The 24,127-nt window shown below is 44.9% G+C and overlaps 1 protein-coding gene across 1 annotated transcript; it reads left to right on the top strand.

The window, feature by feature from the left end:
- Window positions 1–1,452: 1,452 nt before the first annotated feature.
- On the top strand, window positions 1,453–21,525 carry TMEM231 (transmembrane protein 231). Its single transcript, XM_044922240.1, has 7 exons — window positions 1,453–1,663; window positions 1,762–1,931; window positions 15,209–15,337; window positions 15,664–15,807; window positions 18,367–18,448; window positions 20,789–20,894; window positions 21,258–21,525. Exons 1-7 carry the CDS (start codon window positions 1,525–1,527, stop codon window positions 21,436–21,438), a joined length of 951 nt encoding a protein of 316 aa, XP_044778175.1. The 5' UTR covers window positions 1,453–1,524; the 3' UTR covers window positions 21,439–21,525.
- The last annotated feature ends 2,602 nt before the right edge of the window (window positions 21,526–24,127 follow it).

Below are 24,127 nucleotides of genomic sequence, written 5' to 3'. Positions count from 1 at the left end.
GAGCCTGATGCGGGGCTCCATGCGGGGCCTCGATCCCAGGACCCTGGGATCATGACCCCAGCCAAAGGCAGACTTAACGACTGAGGCACCCAGGCGCCCTATTAATTGTTATCTTGAACTGTGGTAAGGACCCTGGATAATTTTCCCAAATGGTCAGGTCTTGACCCCTCAAGCGTCTGTGTTGTTAGTATCTCAGCTGTATTCTTCATCTAAAAGCCATTTCTAGGTGCCTTCAAAATAGAGGCATCTATTCCGCTCTGACCACAAACCTCACACTATCGTTTGGGACTGCAGTGTGATCCTTCCAGGCCTTCTGATAAAGGACCTGGCTGTTGACCATGGTTAAAAAAAAAAAAAAAATCCCCTCTGCCATGTTCAAAATACTGGTTGGAGGGGCGCCTGGGTAGCTCAGTCGTTAAGCGTCTGCCTTCGGCTCAGGTCATGATCCCGGGGTCCTGGGATCGAGCCTCGCGCTGGGCTTCCTGCTCCCGGGGAAGCCTGCTTCTCCCTCTCCCACTCCCCCTGCTTATGTTCCCTCTCTCACTGTGCCTCTGTCAAATAAGTAAATAAAATCTTTAAAAAAAAAAAAAACAGCAACAAAATACTGGTTGGAGGTGGTGGCGATGGTGGTGATGGAAGCTTTCGATTAAGTGATAAGCCACTGTCATCTTTGAGGGGGGCCACAGCCTCTAAAACCGGCAGCCAAGTTTGTACCCAGTATAAGGTGATGAAATATAGCAGAGAGAGCCATGTAGTAATTATCCTTTATTCCTCGAAGAGCATGGGTATTTGTGCCCTGTTTCTTTGTCTGTCCTGCTATGGCAGATAGTGAAAGCATTAGGAAATTTGGAGGCAAAGGGACCCGGGTTTGGTCTTAGCCGGGGCCAGGTGCAGGGGCACAGCCACACTTACGTTTTGGGTTTTCCTGCAATGGAGGTTGGGCTGTGACTGTTGGATGTAAGTATGAACCACCTTGCGGATTAACAGATGACATAAGCAGGTAAGGACTTTAAGTCAATTTTAATGAAAATCTTATTTTACATAATTTTTTTTAAGGTTTTATTTGACAGAGACACAGCGAGAGAGGGAACACAAGCAGGGCAAGTGGGAGAGGGAAAAGCAAGCTTCCCGCTGAGCAGGGAGCCGATGGGGGCTTGATCCCAGGATTCTGGGATCATGACCTGAGCGGAAGACAGACGGTTAACGACTGAGCCACCCAGGCGCCCCTTATTTTACATTAACGTTAACAGAGGAAAAGTCTACGATTCTGGGCACGGAAACATCCTATTTCCATTCAGCCTTTGGAAAACTCACGTAAAGCGAGGACGAACGCCCCCCAGCGGGCACCGCCCCCGCTTGGCCCCACCCCTGCCAAGGCCCCGCGTCCTTGCTATTGGTTCCTTTCCCTGCACCGTTGGTTGCCGTGGAGACCAAGGCTATGGCAACCAGGAGAAGCCAAACTTGGTCCTTCCTCTCGAACCGCGTAGGGGTCCCGGGAAAGCGGCCGGAATCCGCGCGGCGTTCATGGCGCTTTACGAGCTCTTCTCTCACCCGGTGGAGCGCGGCTACCGCGCGGGGCTCTGCTCCAAGGCCGCTCTGTTCCTGCTGCTGGCCGCCGCGCTCACGTACATCCCGCCGCTGCTGGTGGCCTTCCGGAGCCACGGTGAGCCTGCTCGCGGCCGCTGCGCGCACAGCTCCCCAAGGCCCGCGGTGCCCGTGCTCGCCTTCCTGACTTCCTCCCCACCGCCCTCTCTACCTCAGGGTTTTGGCTGAAGCGGAGCAGTTACGAGGAGCAGCCGACCGTGCGCTTCCAGCACCAGGTGCTGCTCGTGGCCTTACTGGGACCGGAGCGCGGCGGGTTCCTGGCCTGGAGCACGTTCCCCGCCTTCAACCGGCTGCAGGGGGATCACCTGCGCGTCCCGCTGGTTTCGGTGCGTGGTTTCCGTCGGGGCCTAGAGGCCCACCGGGACTGGGCGGGGGTGGCTGGGGGTGGCGGGGAGAGGGCGAGCGGCCCCGGCCGGGGTAAGCCCAGGTTGGGTCTTAAGGGTTCGTGAACCCACGGAAGTTGTGTACACAGGCGCATTGGCCTGAGCATGTTTAATGTCCCGGGAAGTGACTCTTGTTTCGTTCGACTTCTCCAAGCAGTCCACAGCCCCAAGAATGTTAGCCACTGCTGTCAGCATGTCCTACAGAAGCTTGGGGAGGGCCTGTCTCTGGATTCCCGTCATTTCCGTGGGCCTGGCCTGATGGTTGGGTGGTCACGAAACTTTGAGTCACGAAGGCCGGCCGAGCGCTTTTCTTAGGAATTACCCCAGCGTGTCGCTGCAGTTGCGCTTCGCAGCAGGGACCACCCGTCAGGGCACGCATTTTTTATGCAGACCTGACACGTGGAAGCCGAGGCGCTGATTGGTTAAGCGACCTACCCAGAATGTGCTGGGGTCCCAGTCCCCCCTGCCTGGCTTGTAGGATTAGATGCTGCTCCATCTTGCAGTTTTCCAGGATGAAAAGGAAGCATTTTACTGTCTTCAATTTAGTATTTGGTTCAGGATGAGTGAGTGCTTCCTTTACAATCATTCCCTTTCTGCTCATTTTCTGAAAACATTTTCCTTTAGAAGTATGAAAATTCGATTTTTTCTTCTTCCAAAGTCGAATCTCTTTACACATCTCAGAGATGATTGGCCTACAAGCCAACTTGTGTACCTGAAAAAAAAAAAAATTCAGACTTTCTTCAAGCAACTAAATAAAATGAAAAAAAATTTTTTTACATCTGATTGGTCATATGAATAACTACAAACAAAATATGATTCTTACTTTTTTCTGATTGCTTTAAATTTTTTCTGATTATAAAAATGCATGCTCATTGTAAAACATTGAAGAGTTAAAGGTATACATAATGACATAAAATTAAAGTCTGGGTTTGGGACATGTACATTTGCTAATCAACCTTATTCTTTTTTTTTTTTTTTTAAGATTTTATTTATTTATTTGAGACAGAGAGAATGAGATACAGAGAGCATGAGAGGGAGGAGGGTCAGAGGGAGAAGCAGACTCCCTGCCGAGCAGGGAGCCCGATGCGGGACTGGATCCCGGGACTCCAGGATCATGACCTGAGCCGAAGGCAGTCGCTTAACCAACTGAGCCACCCAGGCGCCCTCAACCTTATTCTTTTTAAGATCTGCATAAAATTTTCATGATATGGAAAAACTAATGGATTTAACCAGTTCCCTGTTGGTGAATATTTGATGGGCTTTTACTTTTTCCCTATTAGAAAGAATACTGCAGTGAACAAGATTTTGAATAAATCTTACACTTTTAAACAGCAAATTGTGAGGAATTGCAATGCGTTTGTTGAAATGGTACCAGTAAATAGAAAACTAAGCAAGCAAATAATTATTAAATCCAGAGAATTAAAAAGTAAGGAAAACGGAGAAAGGAATAGGATTTGCATAGTCATAAATATGTGAATACCGAATATTGATTGACTAACCAAAATGAGAGTTTAACTCATTTGGGGGCCTGGAGGGAAGAAAACAACCTTCATCTCTTCTCATGGGAAGTCAGTAGAGAATGCTTGAAACTGAGAAATCCAGAATTGCCAGTGCACAGGTTATTTAAAGACATGGAGGGGGGTTCCTGGGTGGCTCAGTCAGTTAAGTGTCTGCTTTCGGCTCAGGTCATGATCCCAGAGTCCTGGGATCGAGCCCCATATCGGGCTCCCTGCTCTGCGGGGAGTGGGCTTATCCCTCTCCCTCACCCTCTGTGTGTGCTCTCTCTCTCTCTAGCTCTCACTCTCTCTCAAATAAATAAAATCTTTAAAAAAAAAATAAAGACATGGAGCTAGATTTCTAAATAGGCAAATGAGATGAAAATATTTGCCATGGGGCTGGAAATCTGCTGGGTTTTGCAACAAACATTGTTGAACACTTTTTATTCTTAAACGATCAGGTCTTTCAAATTGATTTTAAAAAGTAGGACTGGAGTAGGAGACAAATTTCCGTCAATAACTCCTCACTAATCATGACATGTTGCCCAGTTATTTTTTTTTTAAGATTGTATTTATTTATTTGACAGAGAGCACAAACGGGGGAGCAGCAGGCAGAGGGAGAAGCAGGCTTCCTGCTGAGTGGGGAGCCTGATTCAGGGCTTGATCCCAGGACCCTGGGATCATGACCTGAAATGAAGGCAGACGCTTAACTGATTGAGCCACCCAGGCGCCCCAGCCTGTTTTTATTCCTTTTTTTTTTTTTTAAGATTTTATTTATTTATTTGACAGAGAGAGACACAGCGAGAAAGGGAACACAAGCAGGGGGAGTGGGAGAGGGAGAAGCAGGCTTCCCGCTGAGCAGGGAGCCCTATGCGGGGCTCAATCACAGGATCCTGGGATCATGACCTGAGCCAAGGCAGACGCTTAACGACTGAGCCACCCAGGCACCCCAGCCTGTTTTTATTCTTATTTGAGATGATAATGTATGTGGGGAAGGGTGACTGTGGATGAGAGGCCGTGTCAAGGTATGCTTACTTGTCACTCTATACCCACTGTATTTCTGGGGCTCTGCATGCATGTGTTTCCTTCTAAAAGTGGAAGCAAAATTTTTTTTATTCCAAACAAACAAAATATTAACTTGTTAGTTGTACTTTATTTATTTATTTTGAGAGAGAGAGAGTACGAGTCTGGGGTGGGGGAGTCGGTGTGTGGAGCAAAGGGAGAGAGAGAATCTTAAGCGGGTTCCATGCTGGGAGGAGGCAGCGCTCTCACGGCCCTGAGATTATGACCTGAGCAGAAATCAACAGTCTGATGCTCAACCGACTGAGCCACCCAGGAGCCCCTTGCTAGTTTTACTTTAGGTTAACATTACCTGTCTTTTAAGTTTTTGGTAGAAGTTTTTTGTTTTTGTTAGATTTGTGTATTCTTCTCTATCATACTCTCTGGTTACTTAAGTCCAAGAGATAATCATGAAAAGTTAAAGTAATCATGAAAGCAAGGAGATAGCATTAGGTTTCATTCATTTTTTATTTTCATTTGTTCATCCAACACAATGGATTGGCTCTCCAGTTGGACTGCTAGTTAGTTAGGCTCTAATCTAACTAACATACTAGTGTGTGTCAATTTTTGGTCCATGGAACCAAGACTGCCTCTATTTTTATGGTGCCCCAGAATTATTAATCCTTTTTAATACTGGGTAATTTTACACTATAAAACACAAAACCAAAACTCCTTTTTTCTAGTCTTTTTTCCCCCTCCATTCCAGGCCAGTGTTTATAAGTAATCGATGAACTATGTCATCTACGTTCTTTTTCAGGTGAATGATTTGCTTCCTTCCTAGCTGAGCTCTTGGTTTGAGAATAGTTTGAAATCATGAGATATAAATAAATGAGCTAGAAGATAGAGTGGAAGTACAGATCTCAACAGCAACCTCAAAAAATAAACTCATGAGGAATAAACTTAACAAGAAATGTATACTTAAAAAAAATTTTTTTTTTAAAGTGGGGTCTCCTAGGTGGCTCAGTCAGTTAAGCATCCAACTCTTGATCTCAGCTCAGGTCTTTATCTCAGGGTCATGAGTTCAAGCCCAGCATTGGGCTCCAGGCTGGGCATGAAATCTACTTTAAATAGATAGATGGATAGATAGATAGATAGATAGATAGATAGATAGATAGATAGATAGATAGAAAAAAAGAAATGTGCAAGATCTGTATGAGTAAAACTTTATTTTTTTTTTTATTTTTTATTTTTTTTAGATTTTTTTATTTATTCGTTTGAGAGAGAGCACAAGAGGGGGGAGGGTCCCAGAGGGAGAAGCAGACTCCCCGCTGAGCAGGGAGCCTGATGCGGGACTCGATCCCGGGACTCCAGGATCATGACCTGAGCCGAAGGCAGTCGCCCAACCAACTGAGCCACCCAGGCGCCCTGAGTAAAACTTTAAATAGACTAATGAATGACACTAAGGAGATAAAAAATGGCAATCTCTGTTATATTCTTGGGTAGGAAAATTCAACATCATAAAGATATCTCTTCTCCATTGATCTATAATTTTAATGCATTCTCAGTGAAAACATGACAATTTGGGGGTGGGGGGGGAGACAGCCATATGGAAAAAGAAGGAAAAATTCTAGGAGAAAGAAAAGGGTAAGAGGAGAATAGCTCTCCCAGATATTAAATTATACCTTAAAGCCATAATAAATAAAGCAGTGTGGCTTGGGGGACTTGTATAAAAAGTATAGAAAAGGATTCAAATATGATGAAGGTGGCATTTTAAGTGAAAGATGACTTCTACAATAAAATGGTATAGGGACAACTGGGAAGCCATCTGGAAAAAGTTAAGATGGAGCCAGTGCTCAGATGATACACTAGGATTAATGTCCAGATAGATCAAGATTCAATTTAAAATACGGAATAGGGGCACCTGGGTGGCTCAATCAGTTAAACATCTGATTTTGGCCCAGGTCGTGATCTCAGGGTCCTGGGATCGAGCCCTGTGTCAGGGTCCCTGCTCAGTGGGGAGTTGGCTTGTCTCTCTGCCCCTTCCCCCACTTGTGCGTGTGTGTGCTCTCTCTCTCTCTCAAATAAATAAATAAAATCTTTAAAAAAATTATTGGCATGGTAAAACCGTAAGCACAATCAAAACAAATACAACTAGGAAAAAAAGCTCTATCATTTGTATCACTTGTAAAAAGCTTATTTTCCTAACAGAAAGTGCCTATAGATCTATAAATAAAAGACTAACCACCTAATAGAAAAACGGGCAAGGACTGTAAACAGTTCAAAGAAGAAACACATGTGACAAACATAGGAAATCACACTCATGATTAGAGAAATGCAAAGAATATATCGAGATGCCAGTTTTTTTCAATCTATCAAATAGGCAAAAATTGAAGTTTGACAACACCATGATCAAGACGTAGGGAAACTTGAGAGCATTTGTGTATCTCACTGGTGGGGGTGTAGATTGATGGACCTCTTTGAAGGAATATATGTCCATATATTTTTTTAAAGATTTTATTTATTTATTTGAGGGAGAGAGGGAGAGAGACCACAAGCAGGGGGAGTGGCAGGCAGAGGGAGAAGCAGACTCCCCGCTGAGCAGAGAGCCCAACGCAGGACTCCATCCCAGGACTCCAGGGTCACGACCTGAGCTGAAAGCAGACGCTTAACCAACTGAGCCACCCATGTGCCCCAATGTTTGTCCATATTTATCAGAATTACAAATGTATATGCCTGCTTCCACTTCTAGTAATGTATCCTAAGGTTTGTGCACACACGTGAAATGACATACATGAAAAGTTGCCTATTGGGCGCCTGGTGGCTCAGTTGGTTGAGCCACTGCCTTCGGCTCAGGTCATGATCCTGGAGTCCCAGGATCGAGTCCCACATAGGGCTCCCTGCTCAGCAGGGAGTCTGCTTCTCTCTCTGACCCTCCCCCTTCTCATGCTCTCTCTATCTCATTCTCTCTCTCAAATAAATAAATAAAATCTTTAAAAATAAAAAAATAAATTTAAAAAAGTTGCATATTGCTGCATTGTAATAGGGTAAACAACCAATGTAGTAACAGAAGACTCATCAGAGAAATTGTACATCTACCCAGTGGAATGTTGCATAGCTTTTTTTTTTTTTAAGGAAGCAGATCTCTATATATTGATGTGGAATTACCTCCAAAAGAAATTGATAAGTAGAAAAAATAAAAATTGTATATAATATGCTTCCATTCACATGAAAATAATAGAAAAAATAACAGAATATGTGTATGGGTGTGTATACATATATGTACATGAATGCTTCTACTGTCTCTGGAAGGATTCAAAAGACAACACTGGTTGCTCTGGAGAAGGAACTAAATGGCTGAGGTTAGGGTGGGAGAGAAGCTTTTTTTACTATATATCCTTTTGTACCTTTTAAATTTGGTATCATGAAAATGTAATACACATTCAAGATTTTTAGATTATAATGGCAATTTTTAAAGATTTATTTATTTATTTTAGAGAGAACGTGTGAGCAGGGGGAAGGGCAGAGGGAGAGGAAGAGAGAATATCTCAAGCAGACACCCCACTGAGCTTGGAGCCCCACATGGGGCTCGATCTCGCGACCCTGAGATTATGCCCTGAGCTGAAACCAAGAGTCGGATGCTCAACTGACTGCACTGCTCAGGTGCCCCATAATGACAATGACAATAATTTTTAAAGGAAAATTTAGAAAGGGCCCAAGTAAGGCAAAAACAAACAAACAAAAAAAAACAATAAAAATTTAAAAGCAGGTAAGTATATAAAATGATACGGCAGCTTTGGAAAGTAGTTTGCAGTTCCTCAAAAAGTAAAACATAGAATTACCATATTTTCCAGCACCTGCACTCCCAGGTATATGTGTACCCAAGAGAATTGAAGAGCTATGTCTACACAAAAACTCCTGCACAAATGTTCACAGCAGCTTTATTCCTAATAGAAAAAAGTGGAAACAACCCAAATGTCCATCAACAAATGAATGGATAAACAAAAGTAGCCATATAATGGAATGTTATTCAGCCACCAAAAGGAATGGAGTCAGGATATATGCTGCAGCATGGATGACCCTTCAAAACATGTTAAGTGAAAGGATCCAGCCTCAAGACAGCACCGTGTCTGATTGCATTTATATGAAATGTTCAGAAGAGTCAAATCTGTAGAGACAGAAACTAAGGGTTCCAGGGGCTTGGGGAATTGAGGGTGGGGAGAGATAGGTAGTGACTACTAACGGGCATAAGGTTTCTTTTCTGGATGATGAAAATATTTTGAAATTGGAATTAGGTAAGGGTGATAGTTGCACAACTTCCTGAATATCCTAAAATCTAAACTCTATATTTTAGGTAATTTTATGGTATGTGAATTATGTCTCAATTTTGTTTTATTTATTTATTTATTTATTTTAAGATTTTATTTATTTATTTGTGTGAGAGAGAATGAGAGACAGCATGAGAGGGAGGAGGGTCAGAGGGAGAAGCAGACTCCCTGCCGAGCAGGGAGCCCGATGCGGGACTCGATCCCAGGACTCCAGGATCATGACCTGAGCCGAAGGCAGTCGTTTAACCAACTGAGCCACCCAGGCGCCCTACTTTTTTTTTTTTTTTTTTCAAGCTCCCGAGGTAAAGCTAGACTAACTACAGCCTGTTTGAGAAACTGTGCAGGAGACCAGGGAAGCAGTGGTTTTAGGTCAAGGTTTGACCAAATGCTGCCGGGTGGCTTGTGGTTGCTAATTTGGGAAAATGCCTCAGAAGCCAGAAATGGCCTTGCTTCTGCTTTGGTCAGCTCACCTTGGGCAGCGTCTCTAAAGTCCCTGTGCCTTTAATGCTTTGTAAGTCCGGGTTTCTTGTTGTTGCTCCTGTTGTTAAGGGCAGAAGAAAGAAGCACAGGGTGACCTCTCCCTTAACCCTTTAAGGCATGTGTAGACACAGAGACTGTGGGGGCTGAAGGCTATAGGAGGTTCAGGAAGATGAGTGGAGAGCATCGTAGTGTCTGAGATACAGTTTTCACAACTCTGAAATCAGAATGTGTCCTCTCTGTGGTATCTTACAGTAGGTGCTGGGGGGCGCCTGGGTGGCTCAGATGGTTAAGCCTCTGCCTTCAGCTCAGGTCATGATCTCAGCGTCCTGGGATCAAGCCCCGCATCGGGCTCCCTGCTCAGCAGCGAGTCTGATTCTCCCTCTTGCTCTGCCTCTCCCCCCTGCTCGTGCTCTCTCTCTCTCTCATAAGTGAATAAAATCTTTAAAAGAAAATAGCTGCTGCCAGGAGACAGGCTGGGCATAATCCTTATTGCCTACACATGTGCAAACATCAGATGTTTCAGCATCAAAACTTGCAGAAGGGACATCAGCATCTTGAAAACCCCAGAAACAATAATAAAACATTATTTTAACCCTGACAGCCGAATGTTGAACAGGTCAGGGAAGGTTTAAGAGGCACTTAAACATAGGCCAGCTCTACATAATTTTTTTAAAAGATTTTATGTATGTATGTATGTATTTATTGCGAGCAGGCGGGAGGAGGGGCAGAGGGAGAGAGAAAATCTCAAGCCGACTCCACACAGACCACAGAGCCCAACGTGGAGCTCAATCTCACAACCCTGAGATCATGACCTGAGCCAAAATCAAGAGTTGGATGCTTAACTGACTGAGCCACCCAAACGTCCCTAAAGCCTGCTTAAGAGCCCAGACCAATGGATTTAGTTCCTTTTATGGATTTTTTTTTTTAATGTTGTATTTCCAATATGCTTGATGGCACGAAGGACAAAATTACGTAGAAAAGTATGGATATGGGACGACTGGATGGCTCAGTTGGTGGGGTGTCTGCCTTCGGCTCAGGTCATGATCCCAGGGTCCTGGGATCAAGTCCTGCATCGGGCTCCCTGCTCGGTGGGGAGCCTGCTTCTCCCTCTCCCGCTCCCCCTACTTGTGTTCCCTCTCTCGCTGTGTCTCTCTCTGTCAAATAAATAAATAAAATCTTAAAAGAAAAAAAAGTATGGATATCATTGAGTCACAAAGTGATGCCAAAGAATCAGCATGTAAAGAAGTTTTAGGAATCCCTAGATCCATTTATTTTGCTTATATTTTTATGTGCATAAGCATGATACCTGATATAAATATGCCTAGAGTCTGAAAGCTTTTAATAAGTATAAAAGAAATGCTCTCAGTAATTAGAAAGCATTGTGTCATAATTTAATTAGAAGTAGTTTTGCTTTTTTGCTGGTATATAAAGTAACATTGCATTTTATAATTGATGGTATCTTAGATTCATTGAAACACAGGTAGCAAGGATTTGATGAGTATAGGAGCCATGAAGTATTGGTCCCTACTGTGTTGGAGATCCAAAGACTGGTGCCAAAGAGTATTTTCAACATTAAAAGAAAAAAGTGAAACACCCAATGATGATAAGTATATGGTAAAATAGACACTGGTAGAAGTTAACCTTGGGGCACCTGGCTGGCTCAGTCAGTATATAGCATGGGACTCTTTTTTTTTTTTCAATGAAAGATTTTTATTTATTTATTTTGAGACAGAGAAGGAGTGAGAGCGAGAGCCAGGAGCCAGAGAGAGAGGGAGAAGCAGGCTCCCTGGGGAGCCTGACGCGGGGCTCGATCCCAGGACCCTGGGAATATGACCTGAGCCGAAGGCAGATGCTTAACTGACTGAGCCACTCAGGCACCCCTAGCATGTGACTCTTGATCTCAAGGTCATGAGTTGGAGCTCTACATTGGGTATAGAGATTACTTAAAAGTAAATCTTATTGGGTGCCTGGGTGGCGCAGTTGGTTGAGCGACTGCCTTCGGCTCAGGTCACGATCCTGGAGTCCCTGGATCGAGTCCCACCTCGAGTCCCACATCGGGCTCCCTGCTTGGCAGGGAGTCTGCTTCTCCCTCTGACCCTCCCCCCTCTCATGTGCTCTCTCTCTCATTCTCTCTCTCTCAAATAAATAAAATCTTTAAAAATAAATAAATAAAAGTAAATCTTAAAATAAATGAAGAAATTAACCTTTAATAAAAGAATATGACTTGAAAGAATAGAAGGTATGAAAACAAACAGGGCCTAACAAATTCCAACAAACCATCAAATACTATAGGATCCCTGATGGGGAAAATGTTGCAAATTGGAGCACTCTGGAAACAATGACAGTGATTAAATTTACAGCAAGTGTTGTTTTTTTTTTTAAGATTTTATTTTATTTATTTATTTGTCAGAGAGAGAGAGAACACAAGCAGGGGGAGTGGGAGAGGGAGAAGCAGGCTCCCCACTGAGCAAGGAGCCCAATGCGGGACTCGATCCCAGGATCCTGGGATCATGACCTGAGCCGAAGGCAGACGCTCAACCAACTCAGCCACCCAGGTGCCCCAAATTTACAGCAGCTTACAGTCAGGCGGTGTGCAGGTTAGCGAGTCGTATGCCTGCTCCAAACCCACCCTCCTATATGCTGCTTTGTGATGCTCATGCTGAGTTGCTGAAAACCCATTCTCCTTTGCTCACTGGCTCTCTGTGAGGTTTTACCTGTAGGAGGCATGATGAGCCGCCTTCTGGCAGTGGGCGAAAGACTGCAGCCAGAGTGAAGCACCATTGTGGGGGGGTTGGGAGGGGATGCAGACGGGAAGGAGGAAGTTTCATTCGACCTTACGGTTCCCTCTAGTTGGTTCTTTCTCCAGGCTCCTGAGGTCTGGCCCAGCTCCTCGAGGTAACACCAGCCTCTCCCCTTCCTTCTCCAGCTCCGATGGCACACATACCTTATAAAAATAAGGTGCTGATGTAATTTATGACGAATTCCTTTAGCCAAACACACCAGTTGGATTTTAGATACTAACGTTGAAGTTGTGTTAGAGAAGTATTAGCTCTCTGAGTGCCTGCCTTTGTAACTTGCCACATGTTAGGCTTCATTTGAACTAAATGGAATGAAAGAGTGGATTTCATCAGTGGTCCGAGTGCTGGCATAGGAACGTAGCCCACCCTGCCAGCCCGGTGGGGATGAGAGCCTGCCCTGGCGATGGGTGTTTGTGGCAGATGCAGCATTAGCATCATCCCCTCGCCCGGTGACTCCCTTGGCCTCAGCTTCCACCTCCCTCCTTCTCGCTCATTCGGGTGCCCTGGCCTCATCGGTCCCGTAAGCCCTGACCCACTTCTCGTAAAGCGCAGAGCAGGTACACTTTATCAGCAGGGATCACCCTTCCCCTAGATACTTCTGTGCCTCTTCACCTCACTTCTTTCCAGCTTCCCACAGTCAGATCTTCCTGAATATTTTCTGTAAAGAATGGCGGTGAAATCCTACCCTGTCATTCTTAAATTGAAGCCTACTTCATTTCTCTTTGTGACACTTATCACATTTATTTTCTGCCTCCCTAGCTGGGAATGTAAGCCCCATTAGGGTAAGGAGTCTGTTTTGTTTGCTGTTACATTTCCAGCACCTGACAGCACATAGTAGGCCCCTAAAAAAATACTTGACAGAGTAATGAGTGAATTTAACAAGCAGGCACTAATTATGGTGCTGTGCCAGATCTCTATCCTCTGTGAACATGGAGTAAAAATGTGTGCACAAACACGATACTGACTTGCTTTCGAACTTTTGATGCTGGCTTTTTGCAAAAAGATTTATCCTACCCACCATTTTCTCCTTGAGGGTTTTTTTTTTTTTTTAAAGTCTGGACATTTTAGTCCTGGAAAGAGGACCAGATTTGAAGTCAAAGACATGGTTTCAGGGCGCCTGGGTGGCTCAGTTGGTTAAGCGACTGCCTTCGGCTTAGGTCATGATCCCAGGGTCCTGGGATCGAGTCCCGCATGGGGCTCCCTGCTCAGCAGGGAGTCTGCTTCTCCCTCTGACCCTCCCCCCTCTCATGCTCTCTCTCTATCTCATTCTATCTCAAATAAATAAATAAAATCTTTAAAAAAAAAAAAAAAGACATGGTTTCAAATCTTTACCATTACTAGGCCACACCCAATAAATCCCTCAATCTCCCTGAACCTTGATTTTCTCACCTGTGCAGTGGGGCTAATACTTGTTTTGCTTCCTCAGGCTTTATTGTAAAGATCGAATGAAAAAATGCATTTCTCTCCTTCCCACACTGTATTGGGGTCTGGATTCTTCTGGCAATTCCCTCCGGCCCCATCTTGTCTTGCAAGTTGAGACGTTTGATCTTTGTCTTTCTGTCCAACCCTAAAGATCCACAAGGCATGGGTCCACTACAGAGAGTGAACCCGACTTTGTCTTGCAAGTCTTCCCAACTGAAGAAAATTCACAGGAAGACAAGGCAGCCTCTTTTCCGTCCTACTCATAATTGCTAATACATAATTGCCTCAGTAACTTGATCGTCAGCCCTGGTAACAGATATCCCTCCCCTACACCTGTGAAGCTGATGGAACAGGACAGAGAAAACAGAATCCAACAGAAGAGAAAGGGTAGGTTTCTCTATAACGAGGCCTAGGATAAGGACATTATTGTCTGAAGGAAAGACATGATTGAAAGGTCCTGAAAACTGAGATAGCTCCATCTCAATCAACCTTAGGAGCCTGAAAAAGAACAAAGAATCTCTTCCTTTCATAATAATAACAGTGGAAAGCAAAATGAATCTGTTCATGGAGCATGCCAATGGGAATCTTGATATGCTTAGTAGACTCCTTCTGGGAACCTACAGGGAAAAAGGGTCAGTTGTAGCAACAAGATCCAGAGCTGTCCCAAGGAATCATGTCCCCAGTGATCATATTTCAGTGCCATCTTTCCTGTATGAGGTCAGATTGGGCGGTGAGACTGGATTCTGGTGTTTTTTATGAGCTGTCATTTGTCTTTATCCCTCCTTAGATCTCTGTTTTCCCTACTTTCGTGTCCATAATTTATAAACTATCTGTGTAGTTTTAATGACTTGCTCATTTTATTTAGCTTCCTTTTTCACTGTACTGATTGGTACTAAAAGATGCATGAGCCTTTCAAGCCCCGACGTCAGTGATGAGAATGAGTTCCAATGTCGATAGTCTGAAGCAAAGACACCTGTGGTAGAGGAAAATATTTTAGAGTTTGGTGTTTTTCTCCTGAGTCTGTTTGGAGAATGAATGTATAATGATTAGGATCTGTTCCTTTTCTACTTAAAAAAAATTGAGGGGCACCTGGGTGGCTCAGTTGTTGGGCGTCTGCCCTCAGCTCAGGTCATGATCCTGGGGTCCTGGGATTGAGCCCCGCATCGGGCTCCCTGCTCCTCCGGAAGCCTGCTTCTCCCTCTCCCACTCCCCCTGCTTGTGTTCCTTCTCTCATATGTCTCTCTCTATCAAATAAATAAATAAAATGTTTAAAAAAATATTTGCCTCCTGGAGAAGTAGAAGTCAATACTAGCGTGCTATTTAAATATTCCGTACAAACTCAGATGTGTTTCTAAAGAAAAAAAAAGAAAACACCAGCAACAAAACAAAAAAGATCAAAGGAGACAACTAAAAAAAAAAAAAAAACTGCCATCTAGGTGTTGTTCTTGCCACTTCGAGTTCCTGTTCACTGTGGCCCTTGAATATTTGAAAAGCACGAATGTGAAGGTCCAGGGCCAGACATCGGGTCTCTTTCCCCGCTATTGATCCCCTTGTACCTATTTATCCTTCCTTTTTCCTTCCGGTGAGGGGGCTAAATCCCATGTATAGCAGAACAGTGGATCACTGTGTTATGGCAGGGATACGGATTCTTCCCAGACTTATTAAGGACCAGGGCCACTGGCTGTCTTTGGGTTTCCTAGACTCGAGAAGAAGACAGGAACCAGGATGGGAAAATGGACTTGTTACATTTTAAACTGGAACTTCCCCTGCAGTCCACGGAGCACGTTCTCGGTGTGCAGCTCATCTTGACTTTCTCCTACCAATTGCACGTGAGTCAGTTCCTTAGGGAAGCGCATCCCCTCCTTTTTATCCTTTCATAGAATTGAGCCCTCTGTCCGGTTTCCAGGAAAACCCATGCTGCAGAAGGCTCTCCTCTGAGGGGTAGTTTGGGATTTAATTGAGGCAAATCGCACGTTTCTCATTGGGGCCGTAGTAATGTATGTGAGCTATTGGAGCTCAGGGGGTTCCGGGCAGAGAGCTTCCTTCATGGCCTCACCAGCTGTTTGAGGGACTAGGAGGCTGCCATCACAGACGGGGATGCCGAGGATCCAGAGCCTTCAGATGTACCTGAAATTGTCTCTCCTAATGATTTCAGAGGATGTCCACATTCGTGATGCAGAGCATGGCGTTTCTCCAGTCCTCCTTTGCTGTTCCAGGGTCCCAGTTGTATGTGAACGGGGACCTGAGGCTGCAGCAGAAGCAGCCCCTAAGCTGCGGTGGCCTCGATGTCCGATACAATGTAAGAAGGCTCCTCAGTGTCTGTCTCTTTTCTTTCTCTATGTGACTGTTTATCAGGTTCTTTAAAGAGGGAGACATGAGAGTTAGAAAAGGCATTTCTCTGTGGGTGGCACAGACGAGGATTTCTGAGGAATTCTCACCAGGAATTCTTTCAAAATATAGAGACAGATACACCTGTATTTGCATCTAAAAACAGAACAAAAACCTGTCTTTAAGAACTAAATTATTTCTTGTTTGCGGGCGTGCATGTGTGCACACACGTGGCTTATTCCAAGTGGCCTTTTCCAGTTCGTGTAAATCACTGGGGAAGTCCTACTAACCGCCATTCGCTAAGCATATAACGTATGCCAGCCCTGGTTGAAGAGGTCGGACTATGTCATCTCGTTCAGCAGTCACAGCCACCTCACAAGATGCCTGCCCCTGTCATTTCCCAGCTCTCCAGCCGCCCGTCCTGTCATGGCCCCCTGTGCTCCTTTCTAGCCAAACCTGCCCTTTTGCTGTGCCTCAAACCCACAAAGCAGCTCCTGCCCCCGTTTTTGCCCTTGGCCTTTCACTCTGCCACATATCCGCATAGCTTGCTCTCCCACTCCATTCGGGCCCCTGTCCAAATGTCCCTGAGCACAGTCCTTCCATGACACCGCTTTCTTTTTTTTTTTTTTTAAGATTTTTTTAATTTATTTATTTGACAGAGAGAGAGAGAGCGAGAGCAGGAACACAAGCAGGGGGAGTGGGAGAGGGAGAAGCAGGCTTCCCGCGGATCAGGGAGCCCGATGTGGGACTCGATCCCAGGACCCTGGGATCATGACCTGAGCCGAAGGCAGATGCTTAACGACTGAGCCACCCAGGCGCCCCCATGACACCGCTTTCTAAAGAGCATTCTCCCCCCTGCCCATCATCCCTCACCCAGACTGATTTTTTTTATTCCACTGGAAATAGTAAAGATAAGCTTTTGGCGTGTTCGCTTACTGTCTCCCCCAGTGCTAACAGCACTCACATCTCCACTGTCACCCCTAAAACAGGGCCTGGCACATTGTAAGCACTCAGATTTGTTGAAAGTATGAACTCTCGATTTACACATCAGGAAACTGAGGCAGACAGAGGTTAATTAATTTTCCCAGAGTCCTGCCACTTGAAAGTAACAGAGCCATAAATCATCTGTCCAGGGCTGGAACTCATGCTTATGGTCACTCATTACTAATCCTTTATCACAAGGGAGCCCCTGTAAGTTGGGCCAGGCTACTTTTGCAAATGAAAGAGTGATCTTATCAGTTATTACAGGCATAAACCAGGACTGCCCCAGATAGACGGATTTATGGTCCCTCTACCTATAGTCAATATAAGGTTGTTTTTTTCTTAAGATTTTATTTATTTGACAGAGAGAGAGAGCGAGAGCAGGAACACAAGCAGGGGGAATGGGAGATGGAGAAGCAGGCTTCCTGCCGAGCAGGGAGCCCGATGCGGAGCTCAATCCCAGGACCCCAGGATCATGACCTGAGCCGAAGGCAGACGCTTAACCAGCTGAGCCACCCAGGCGCCCCTCAGTATAAGTTTAAATAAAAAGGAGGGGGACTATAAGATAAAAACTTTTTACTTCAAGTAAATTGTATATTTTATATATTGATTATATCAACAGGAATGTAATATTACAAGGCAGGAGATCGTTTCCTTCTTCAAAGGATTATATACTTATTATTTGCACTTTATCCTATTTTCACCTCTAGATTAAAAAGAGATAAATTACAGGGGTGCCTGCCTGGCTCAGCCAGTTAAGCGTCTGCCTTCGGCTCAGGTCATGGACCCGGGGTCCTGGGATTGAGCCCCGCATCCGGCTCCCTGCTCAGTGGGGAGCCTGCTTCTCTCTCTCCCTCTGCTTCTCCCCCACCACTCGTGCTCTCTCTCTCTCTCTGCATTCTCTCTCTCAAATAAATAAACAAAATCTTAAAAAAAGCTAAATTGCAGAGTGTCCAAGAAAGAGCAAGAAAAAGACAAAGGAGTTGAAAATATGGTCTCCTTAAAAAAAAATTAAAGGAATTTTTGCTCCCCTTGGAATAGAGAGGGGTGTTTTGTAAGTAACTAAAACCTGTTAAAGGTGGATATTGACCCCTTTGCCATCCCTATGAAATGGGAGACTCGGGTGCCTGGGTGGCGCAGCCGGTTGAGCATCCAACTCTTGGTTTTGGCTCAGGTCGTGATCTCAGGGTCATGAGATCGAGCCCCATGTTGGACTCCACACTCAGCTCAGAGTCTGCTTGAGGTTCTCTGTCCCTCTCCCTCTGCCCCTCTCATGCTCGCTCACTTTTGCTCTCTGTCACTCTAAAGTAAATAAATCTTTTTTTTTTTTTCAAAGGGAAGACTGAATGTAGATGATTTAAATTGCAAGGCGGACAGGGGGCAGGGGTGGTCACCAGCCATCCATCCTTGAAAAACGGATTACTGATGCTGGAGTAGGTCACCAAGCACAAGAGGGTGGTCCCTGAGATCAGCCTGGTAGGCAAAAGGGTGGAAAGACGAGTGGAGAAGTGGCTGGGGGCTTACTCCACATCCTCCTGCCATTTCCCAGGTGTCTGTAATCAATGGGACCAGCCCTTTTGCCTATGACTACGACCTTACCCATGTTGTTGCTGCTTACCAGGAAAGGAATGGTGAGTGATAGGTACCGTTCATTCAGGCGCTTCTCAAGGACCTTCCAGGTTAGTGGGAATATTGGACAAAAACAGAATTGGAGCCCTTGGGACGGCTGGATGGCTCAGTCGGTTAAGTGTCTGCCTTCGGCTCAGGTCCTGATCCTGGGGTCCTTGGATTGAGTCCCACATCGGGCTCCCTGCTCAGCGGGGAGCCTGCTTTCCCCCTGCTTGTGCTCTCTCTCTCTCTCTTTCTGACAAATAATTAAATAAAATCTTAAAAAAATAAAAAAAGAATCGGAGCCCTTGTCATGATGAAAATGTCGGTACCAGTGAATACTCAGTGATGGGAGGGGAACAGGCCGCCCCGATTTGTCCTTTTACTCCTGATCTAAAGACCCACACCCTGCCCCCCCTCACCTTACCACTAGTCTTGTAGTCCAGCAGGTGAGTGCTGATTTATGTACCGTATTTATTTATTAAGTGCCATATTTATCCCACCACTGGCTTGATAGATTTCCTTTTTTTATATAAATGCCTAATTGAGTTGGTCCCCACTACCACACTTATAAAAGAAGCCAAAGACTAATTGCTATCCCTAGTTTTCAGATAGAACTAAGGAATGTGAGTGACTTTTACCCCATATAAGCAGTTGAGGTAGAACAGAGGGCCCAAGGTTCTGGCTAGAAGGCAGAGTGTGTCCATCCCTTAGCGAGGAATAGCTGTCAAACCAGCCCAGTGGACTGGACTTAGCACATTTGGCTGGTTGGTGGCCTGAGGTTTTCTCTAACGGCATCTGAAGCATTACTTGGCAGCCAGACATCATGGATACTATTCACACATATTTATCCAATAGGGGGACTGCAATTCCAGTATTTCTTTCTGATTTTTTATACCACACTGGTGGCATTATTCCAAAGCTAAAGGTCTTTTAAGACAAAAGCACTCATCTACAATTTTTCTTTCTTTATTCCTTCCAGTCTTTGTCCATAGCAGATTTTTTTTATATGGCTCTTATCATGGTTTAGAAACATTTTAGGATCCAATTTTTTTGTACTTTTTTTTTTTAAGATTTTATTTCTTTATTTGAGAGAGAGAGAGCGTGAGCATAAGCATGGGGAGCAGCAGAGGGAGAGGGAGAAGCAGGCCCCCTGGCGAGCAGAGGGCCTGACACAGAGCTCAATCCCAGGACCCTGAGATTATGACCTGAGCCGAAGGCAGATGCTTTTTTTTTTTTTTAAAGATTTTATTTATTTATTTGAGAGAGAGAGACAAAGATAGTGACAGACACAGCGAGAGAGAGAGCATGAGCAGGGAGGAGAGGGAGAAGCAGACTCCGCACTGAGCAGGGAGCCTGATGCGGGGCTCGATCCCAGGACCCTGAGACCATGACCTGAGCCGAAGGCAGACGCTTAACTGACTGAGCCACCCAGGTGCCCCCCGAAGGCAGATGCTTAACGGATTGAGCCACCCAGGCGCCCCGTACTTCGTAATACAAATATTTCCCACACTGCTACAAAGTTTTAATTGGTATTATTTTTAGTGGTAGCATAGTATTCCTTCACTTAGCCATTTAACAATTGTAGAACATATAGACCATTCCAAGGTTTGTTTTGTTTGTTTTTTGTTTTTTTAAGATTTTATTTATTAGACAGAGACATCAAGAGAGGAAACACAAGTGAGGGAGTGGGAAAGGGAGAAGCAGGCTTCCCACTGAGCAGGGAGCTCAATGTGGGGCTCGATCTCAGGACCCTGGGATCATGACCCAAGCCAAAGGCAGACACTTAATGACTGAGCCACCCAGGCACCCCAAGTTTTGTTTTTTCTTAAAGATTTATCTATTTATTAGAGCACACGTGTGGGTGGAGGGTCAGAGGAAGAGAAATCCTTAAGCAGACTCCCTGCTGAATGCAGAGTCCACACAGGGATCCATCCCATGACCCTGAGATCATGACCCAGTAAGTTGGTGCTTACTGCTTAACCAACTGAGCCACCCAGGAGCCCTAACTGTTCCAAGTTTTTAACATAAATTTTTTTTAAAGTAGGCTCTACACCCAGAGTGGAGCCCAACACGCAGCGCCTGAATTCACAACCCTGAGATCAAGGCCTGAGCTGAGATCAAGAGTCAGACGCTCAACCGACTGAGCCACTCAGGCACCTCTTAAACATAAATATTTTGACAAGTATTTTAACGAATAATTTGTGAGCAACTTTACACGTTCAGTTCTCTTTCCTTTTGAATCACCTCTTTGGAATAAGTTCTGACATGCAGAATTTGCCTGAGAGGTTAAAGAGTACTTTTATAGCCCTCATTACTTTATTGAGAGAGCATTCATGGATTAACTCCTGCTTGTATTACAGTAACCACCGTTCTGATGGACCCCCACCCCATCTGGCTGGTGGGAAGGGCGGCCGAAGCTCCATTTGTGATTAACGCTGTCATCCGATACCCGGTGGAAGTCATTTCATATCCTTTCTGTTAAAGAGCCACTGTAGCTCAGTTTTGAAGAAGGAGGGTTCCTCAGTCTTCCCAAGAAGGAACAGATGCAGGAGGCCTTCGACTGGGAATGGCTGAGTGTTGTGGCCCCACTCAAATGACCTAGTCTGCTGTTCATACAGGGAAAACAAAAAACAAAAAAAACTCATTTCCTCTTCATATTTCTTTCTGGGCAATTCTTCCAGGTCAAAATCATCCATATTTATGCCTTAAAATCTTTTATCATCCCTTTTATCTTAAGAGTATTTGAAACATTTTTGCCATTTCCCTTCTAAACTAAACCTTTAACTTGCACTTAGAAAATACCATCTGTGACTCTTTAACTCTCTATACATATCTCCCAGGATTCTGGGAAATGATAAAGTTTGCCTGGATCCAGTATGTCAGTATCCTGCTTATCTTCCTGTGGGTATTTGAAAGAATCAAAAGATTTGTGTTTCAAAATCAGGTGGTGACCACGATCCCTGTCACAGTCATGCCCCAGGGAGAAGTGTATAAGGAGCACTTATCATAAGAAGACCATTTCTGAGAACTAAGCAGGATCCTGGCTACCTCATTGTTGTCTTCTGAGAACTGCCATCGTAAGTTTTTGCCAAGAGCCTGTGGACACATGCCGGTGTGTGTACTTTTCCTACCAGAGACAAAGGACAATCCTTTCTCATTTTTCTCTACACAAATCCGTATCTTCTAAGCACCTACAGACTCATCAGGGACAAGTTTGTGGAAACATCCAAGGGTTCCGGAAGGCTATAATTTGCTTTTTTTTTTTTTTTTGCCTTAGGCTTGAATTTCAGGAGAAAACTACAATCAGTTCAGACCTCTTGGAAAGAGTCCCATCTCTGGTCAAGCAAAGACTTTTCCTCTCTTGAACTGAGAAACACGCTCTGCATTTCTTCCCACTATTGTAAACCACATTTTACTCTTTTCAGGGCTCTCTTGTGAGAGATACGCAAATCAGTAGCACTTTCCACTCCTGAGCATCTAAATTTCCCATTCAGAACTTTGGTTTCCAGCACTGAGAGGCCTTGAAGGGGAGAATGGGAGCGAGAGAAGGGGAGCGCTCAAGAGCACATGCACACACACGTGTGCGGGTGGGCGACTCCAGGACATGAGCACCATCCACCTGCCCCTGGTCTAACAGACAGTCGTCTGTCATCAGCTCAGCTGAGCGGCCCTTATTCCCTGCCCTGCTGTGGCTGGCTTGTTGCCCTGCCTTTCGCCCTGTCTGTGGCCCCTGGAACAGCAGGCTTCAGCCACAGTGCTGTTTCGTTCACAATCCCCTCAGCAACAGTGGGGGAAGTAAGGATTGTAACCACAGTCTCTTTCTCTCTGGCCCTCCTCCAACAGCCGGGACACTTGCCACTCCTCGTCCTTGACAGCCCTCCCCCTTCTCGAAAAGGACTTGGGTGACAGAGGAGCTCTTGTTGGTATTCGCTGCCACCGCCAACAAGGACAGAGTTTATTTGGAGGGCCAGCGGGAAACCCAGCTACTTGTATTTCCCTTGATGAAGGAACAGGGTGCCGATCAGACTGAGCGGCTTTGGGGAGGACACACAAGGTGCGGTGAGGGGATAAAGGGGATGCTCACCTAGGCCACCTAATCTGGCCTGGCCATTAGCAGAATGACACGCAGTCCAGAAGGTTTATCCTCTTGCTTAAGTGAGCGTCTGCAGGATGGGACGGCTGAAATGGGCCTCTATTGCACATGGAAGACTAGTTCTCCATTCTTGGCCTGAGGAGATGAGCTGTCCTCAAAGGACAAATGGATCTACTTTATGATCCCAAGATATCATTGGCACTGGAGACATGCCTGCTCTGATTCATGCATCGTGCCCACCCACAAACACACTCCTCACTATATGCCTCAGTTTACCTTGGAGATGCAGTTCTCATTTCCAAAGCACCTTTTCTTTCAGGCTGACCAAAATAACAGCTCTTTTGAAGTAGTCAAGCACAAAAATAGCTTACCACTGGCCCCTCTGCCTTTTCTTTTAATATCTAGGGCTGTTTATATACCTAAACATTTTTTCTTGAGCTATAAATGAAAAAAAAAACAAAACGGTCTCTGGTTTGAATCACGAGAAGGTAATGAGCTATGGAAAGATAGCTAAAAATGTGACTAAACACTGCTTTGCGTTTTGTTAAATTATTTTAATGCAAAATTTGTATAAAGAACCGTGATGTTTTGTACCTTTCTAATTAAAATATTCAAAATGGAAGGTTGCATGTGGATTTATCAAGGAGAAGAGTTTGGAAAAGGGGTGGGGAGGGCAGAGGTTGCACACACTTCCCCGGGTTACTCACCAGCTGCCTTACCTTGCCAGGGCTCTGCCTTGGAGCTTTTGTTAGCTCTTTGGCAAAGTCCCCTGCTCCAGCCCCAAGTACATGTCTGTTTTCGGTGGAATCCACATGGCATGTGGAAACCACAGGCTGGAAAATTACAACTGTGTCTGGCAAATATCAAATTATTTACAGATCAGTTGTTGGTAGCTTCTGAACCTGAATGGCACAGTGTAGTGGCAAGAGGGAAAAGGGTGAGAAATGCACAGGATTTTATCAACTGAGCTGTAAACTCATAGCTAAGTCAGGGTTTGAGACAATTATGCAATATTTGGGATGGGGGAGATCTCTAATTCTGTGAAATGATTATCCAGTTTCTGTGTGAATCAGGGCCCCTAAGACCCTGCTTAGGTCCCATCAACTAAAAAGCAATTCTCTGTCTTCTTTCTTTCTCCTCATATTCATGCTTTTTAGGTTTTTTTAAAAAGATTTTTTATTTATTCATTTGAGAGAGCACAGAGGGAGGGGAGGGTCAGAGGGAGAGGGAGAAGTAGACTCCCCACTGAGCAGGGAGCCCAGCCCAGGGCTCTACCCCAGGACCCCAGGATCATGACCTGAGCTGAAGGCAGACACTCAACTGATTGAACCACCCAGGCACCCCATCATGTTCATGCTCTTTAAGATGTCTTGTTCTTTCTGACCAGATAAATTCTAAATGCCTATTGGGGAAAATATATAAATACTGTAACCTAAAGAAAATAAGTTGTCCTTAAATGTCCTATTGGCATTTCTGGTACAAGTCTTTCTTAGTCTTTTGTACTGTTTCTAATTTTTTCACTATCATAAACAACACTTTTATGAACTTTGTGTATAAATCCTTATTGCTGGAGCACCTGGGTGGCTCAGTCGTTAATCATCTGCCT

The sequence above is a fragment of the Neomonachus schauinslandi genome, chromosome 16, assembly GCF_002201575.2.
Source record: "Neomonachus schauinslandi chromosome 16, ASM220157v2, whole genome shotgun sequence".
NCBI lineage: Eukaryota > Metazoa > Chordata > Mammalia > Carnivora > Phocidae > Neomonachus > Neomonachus schauinslandi.
This window is presented reverse-complemented; position numbering and strand designations above follow the sequence as displayed.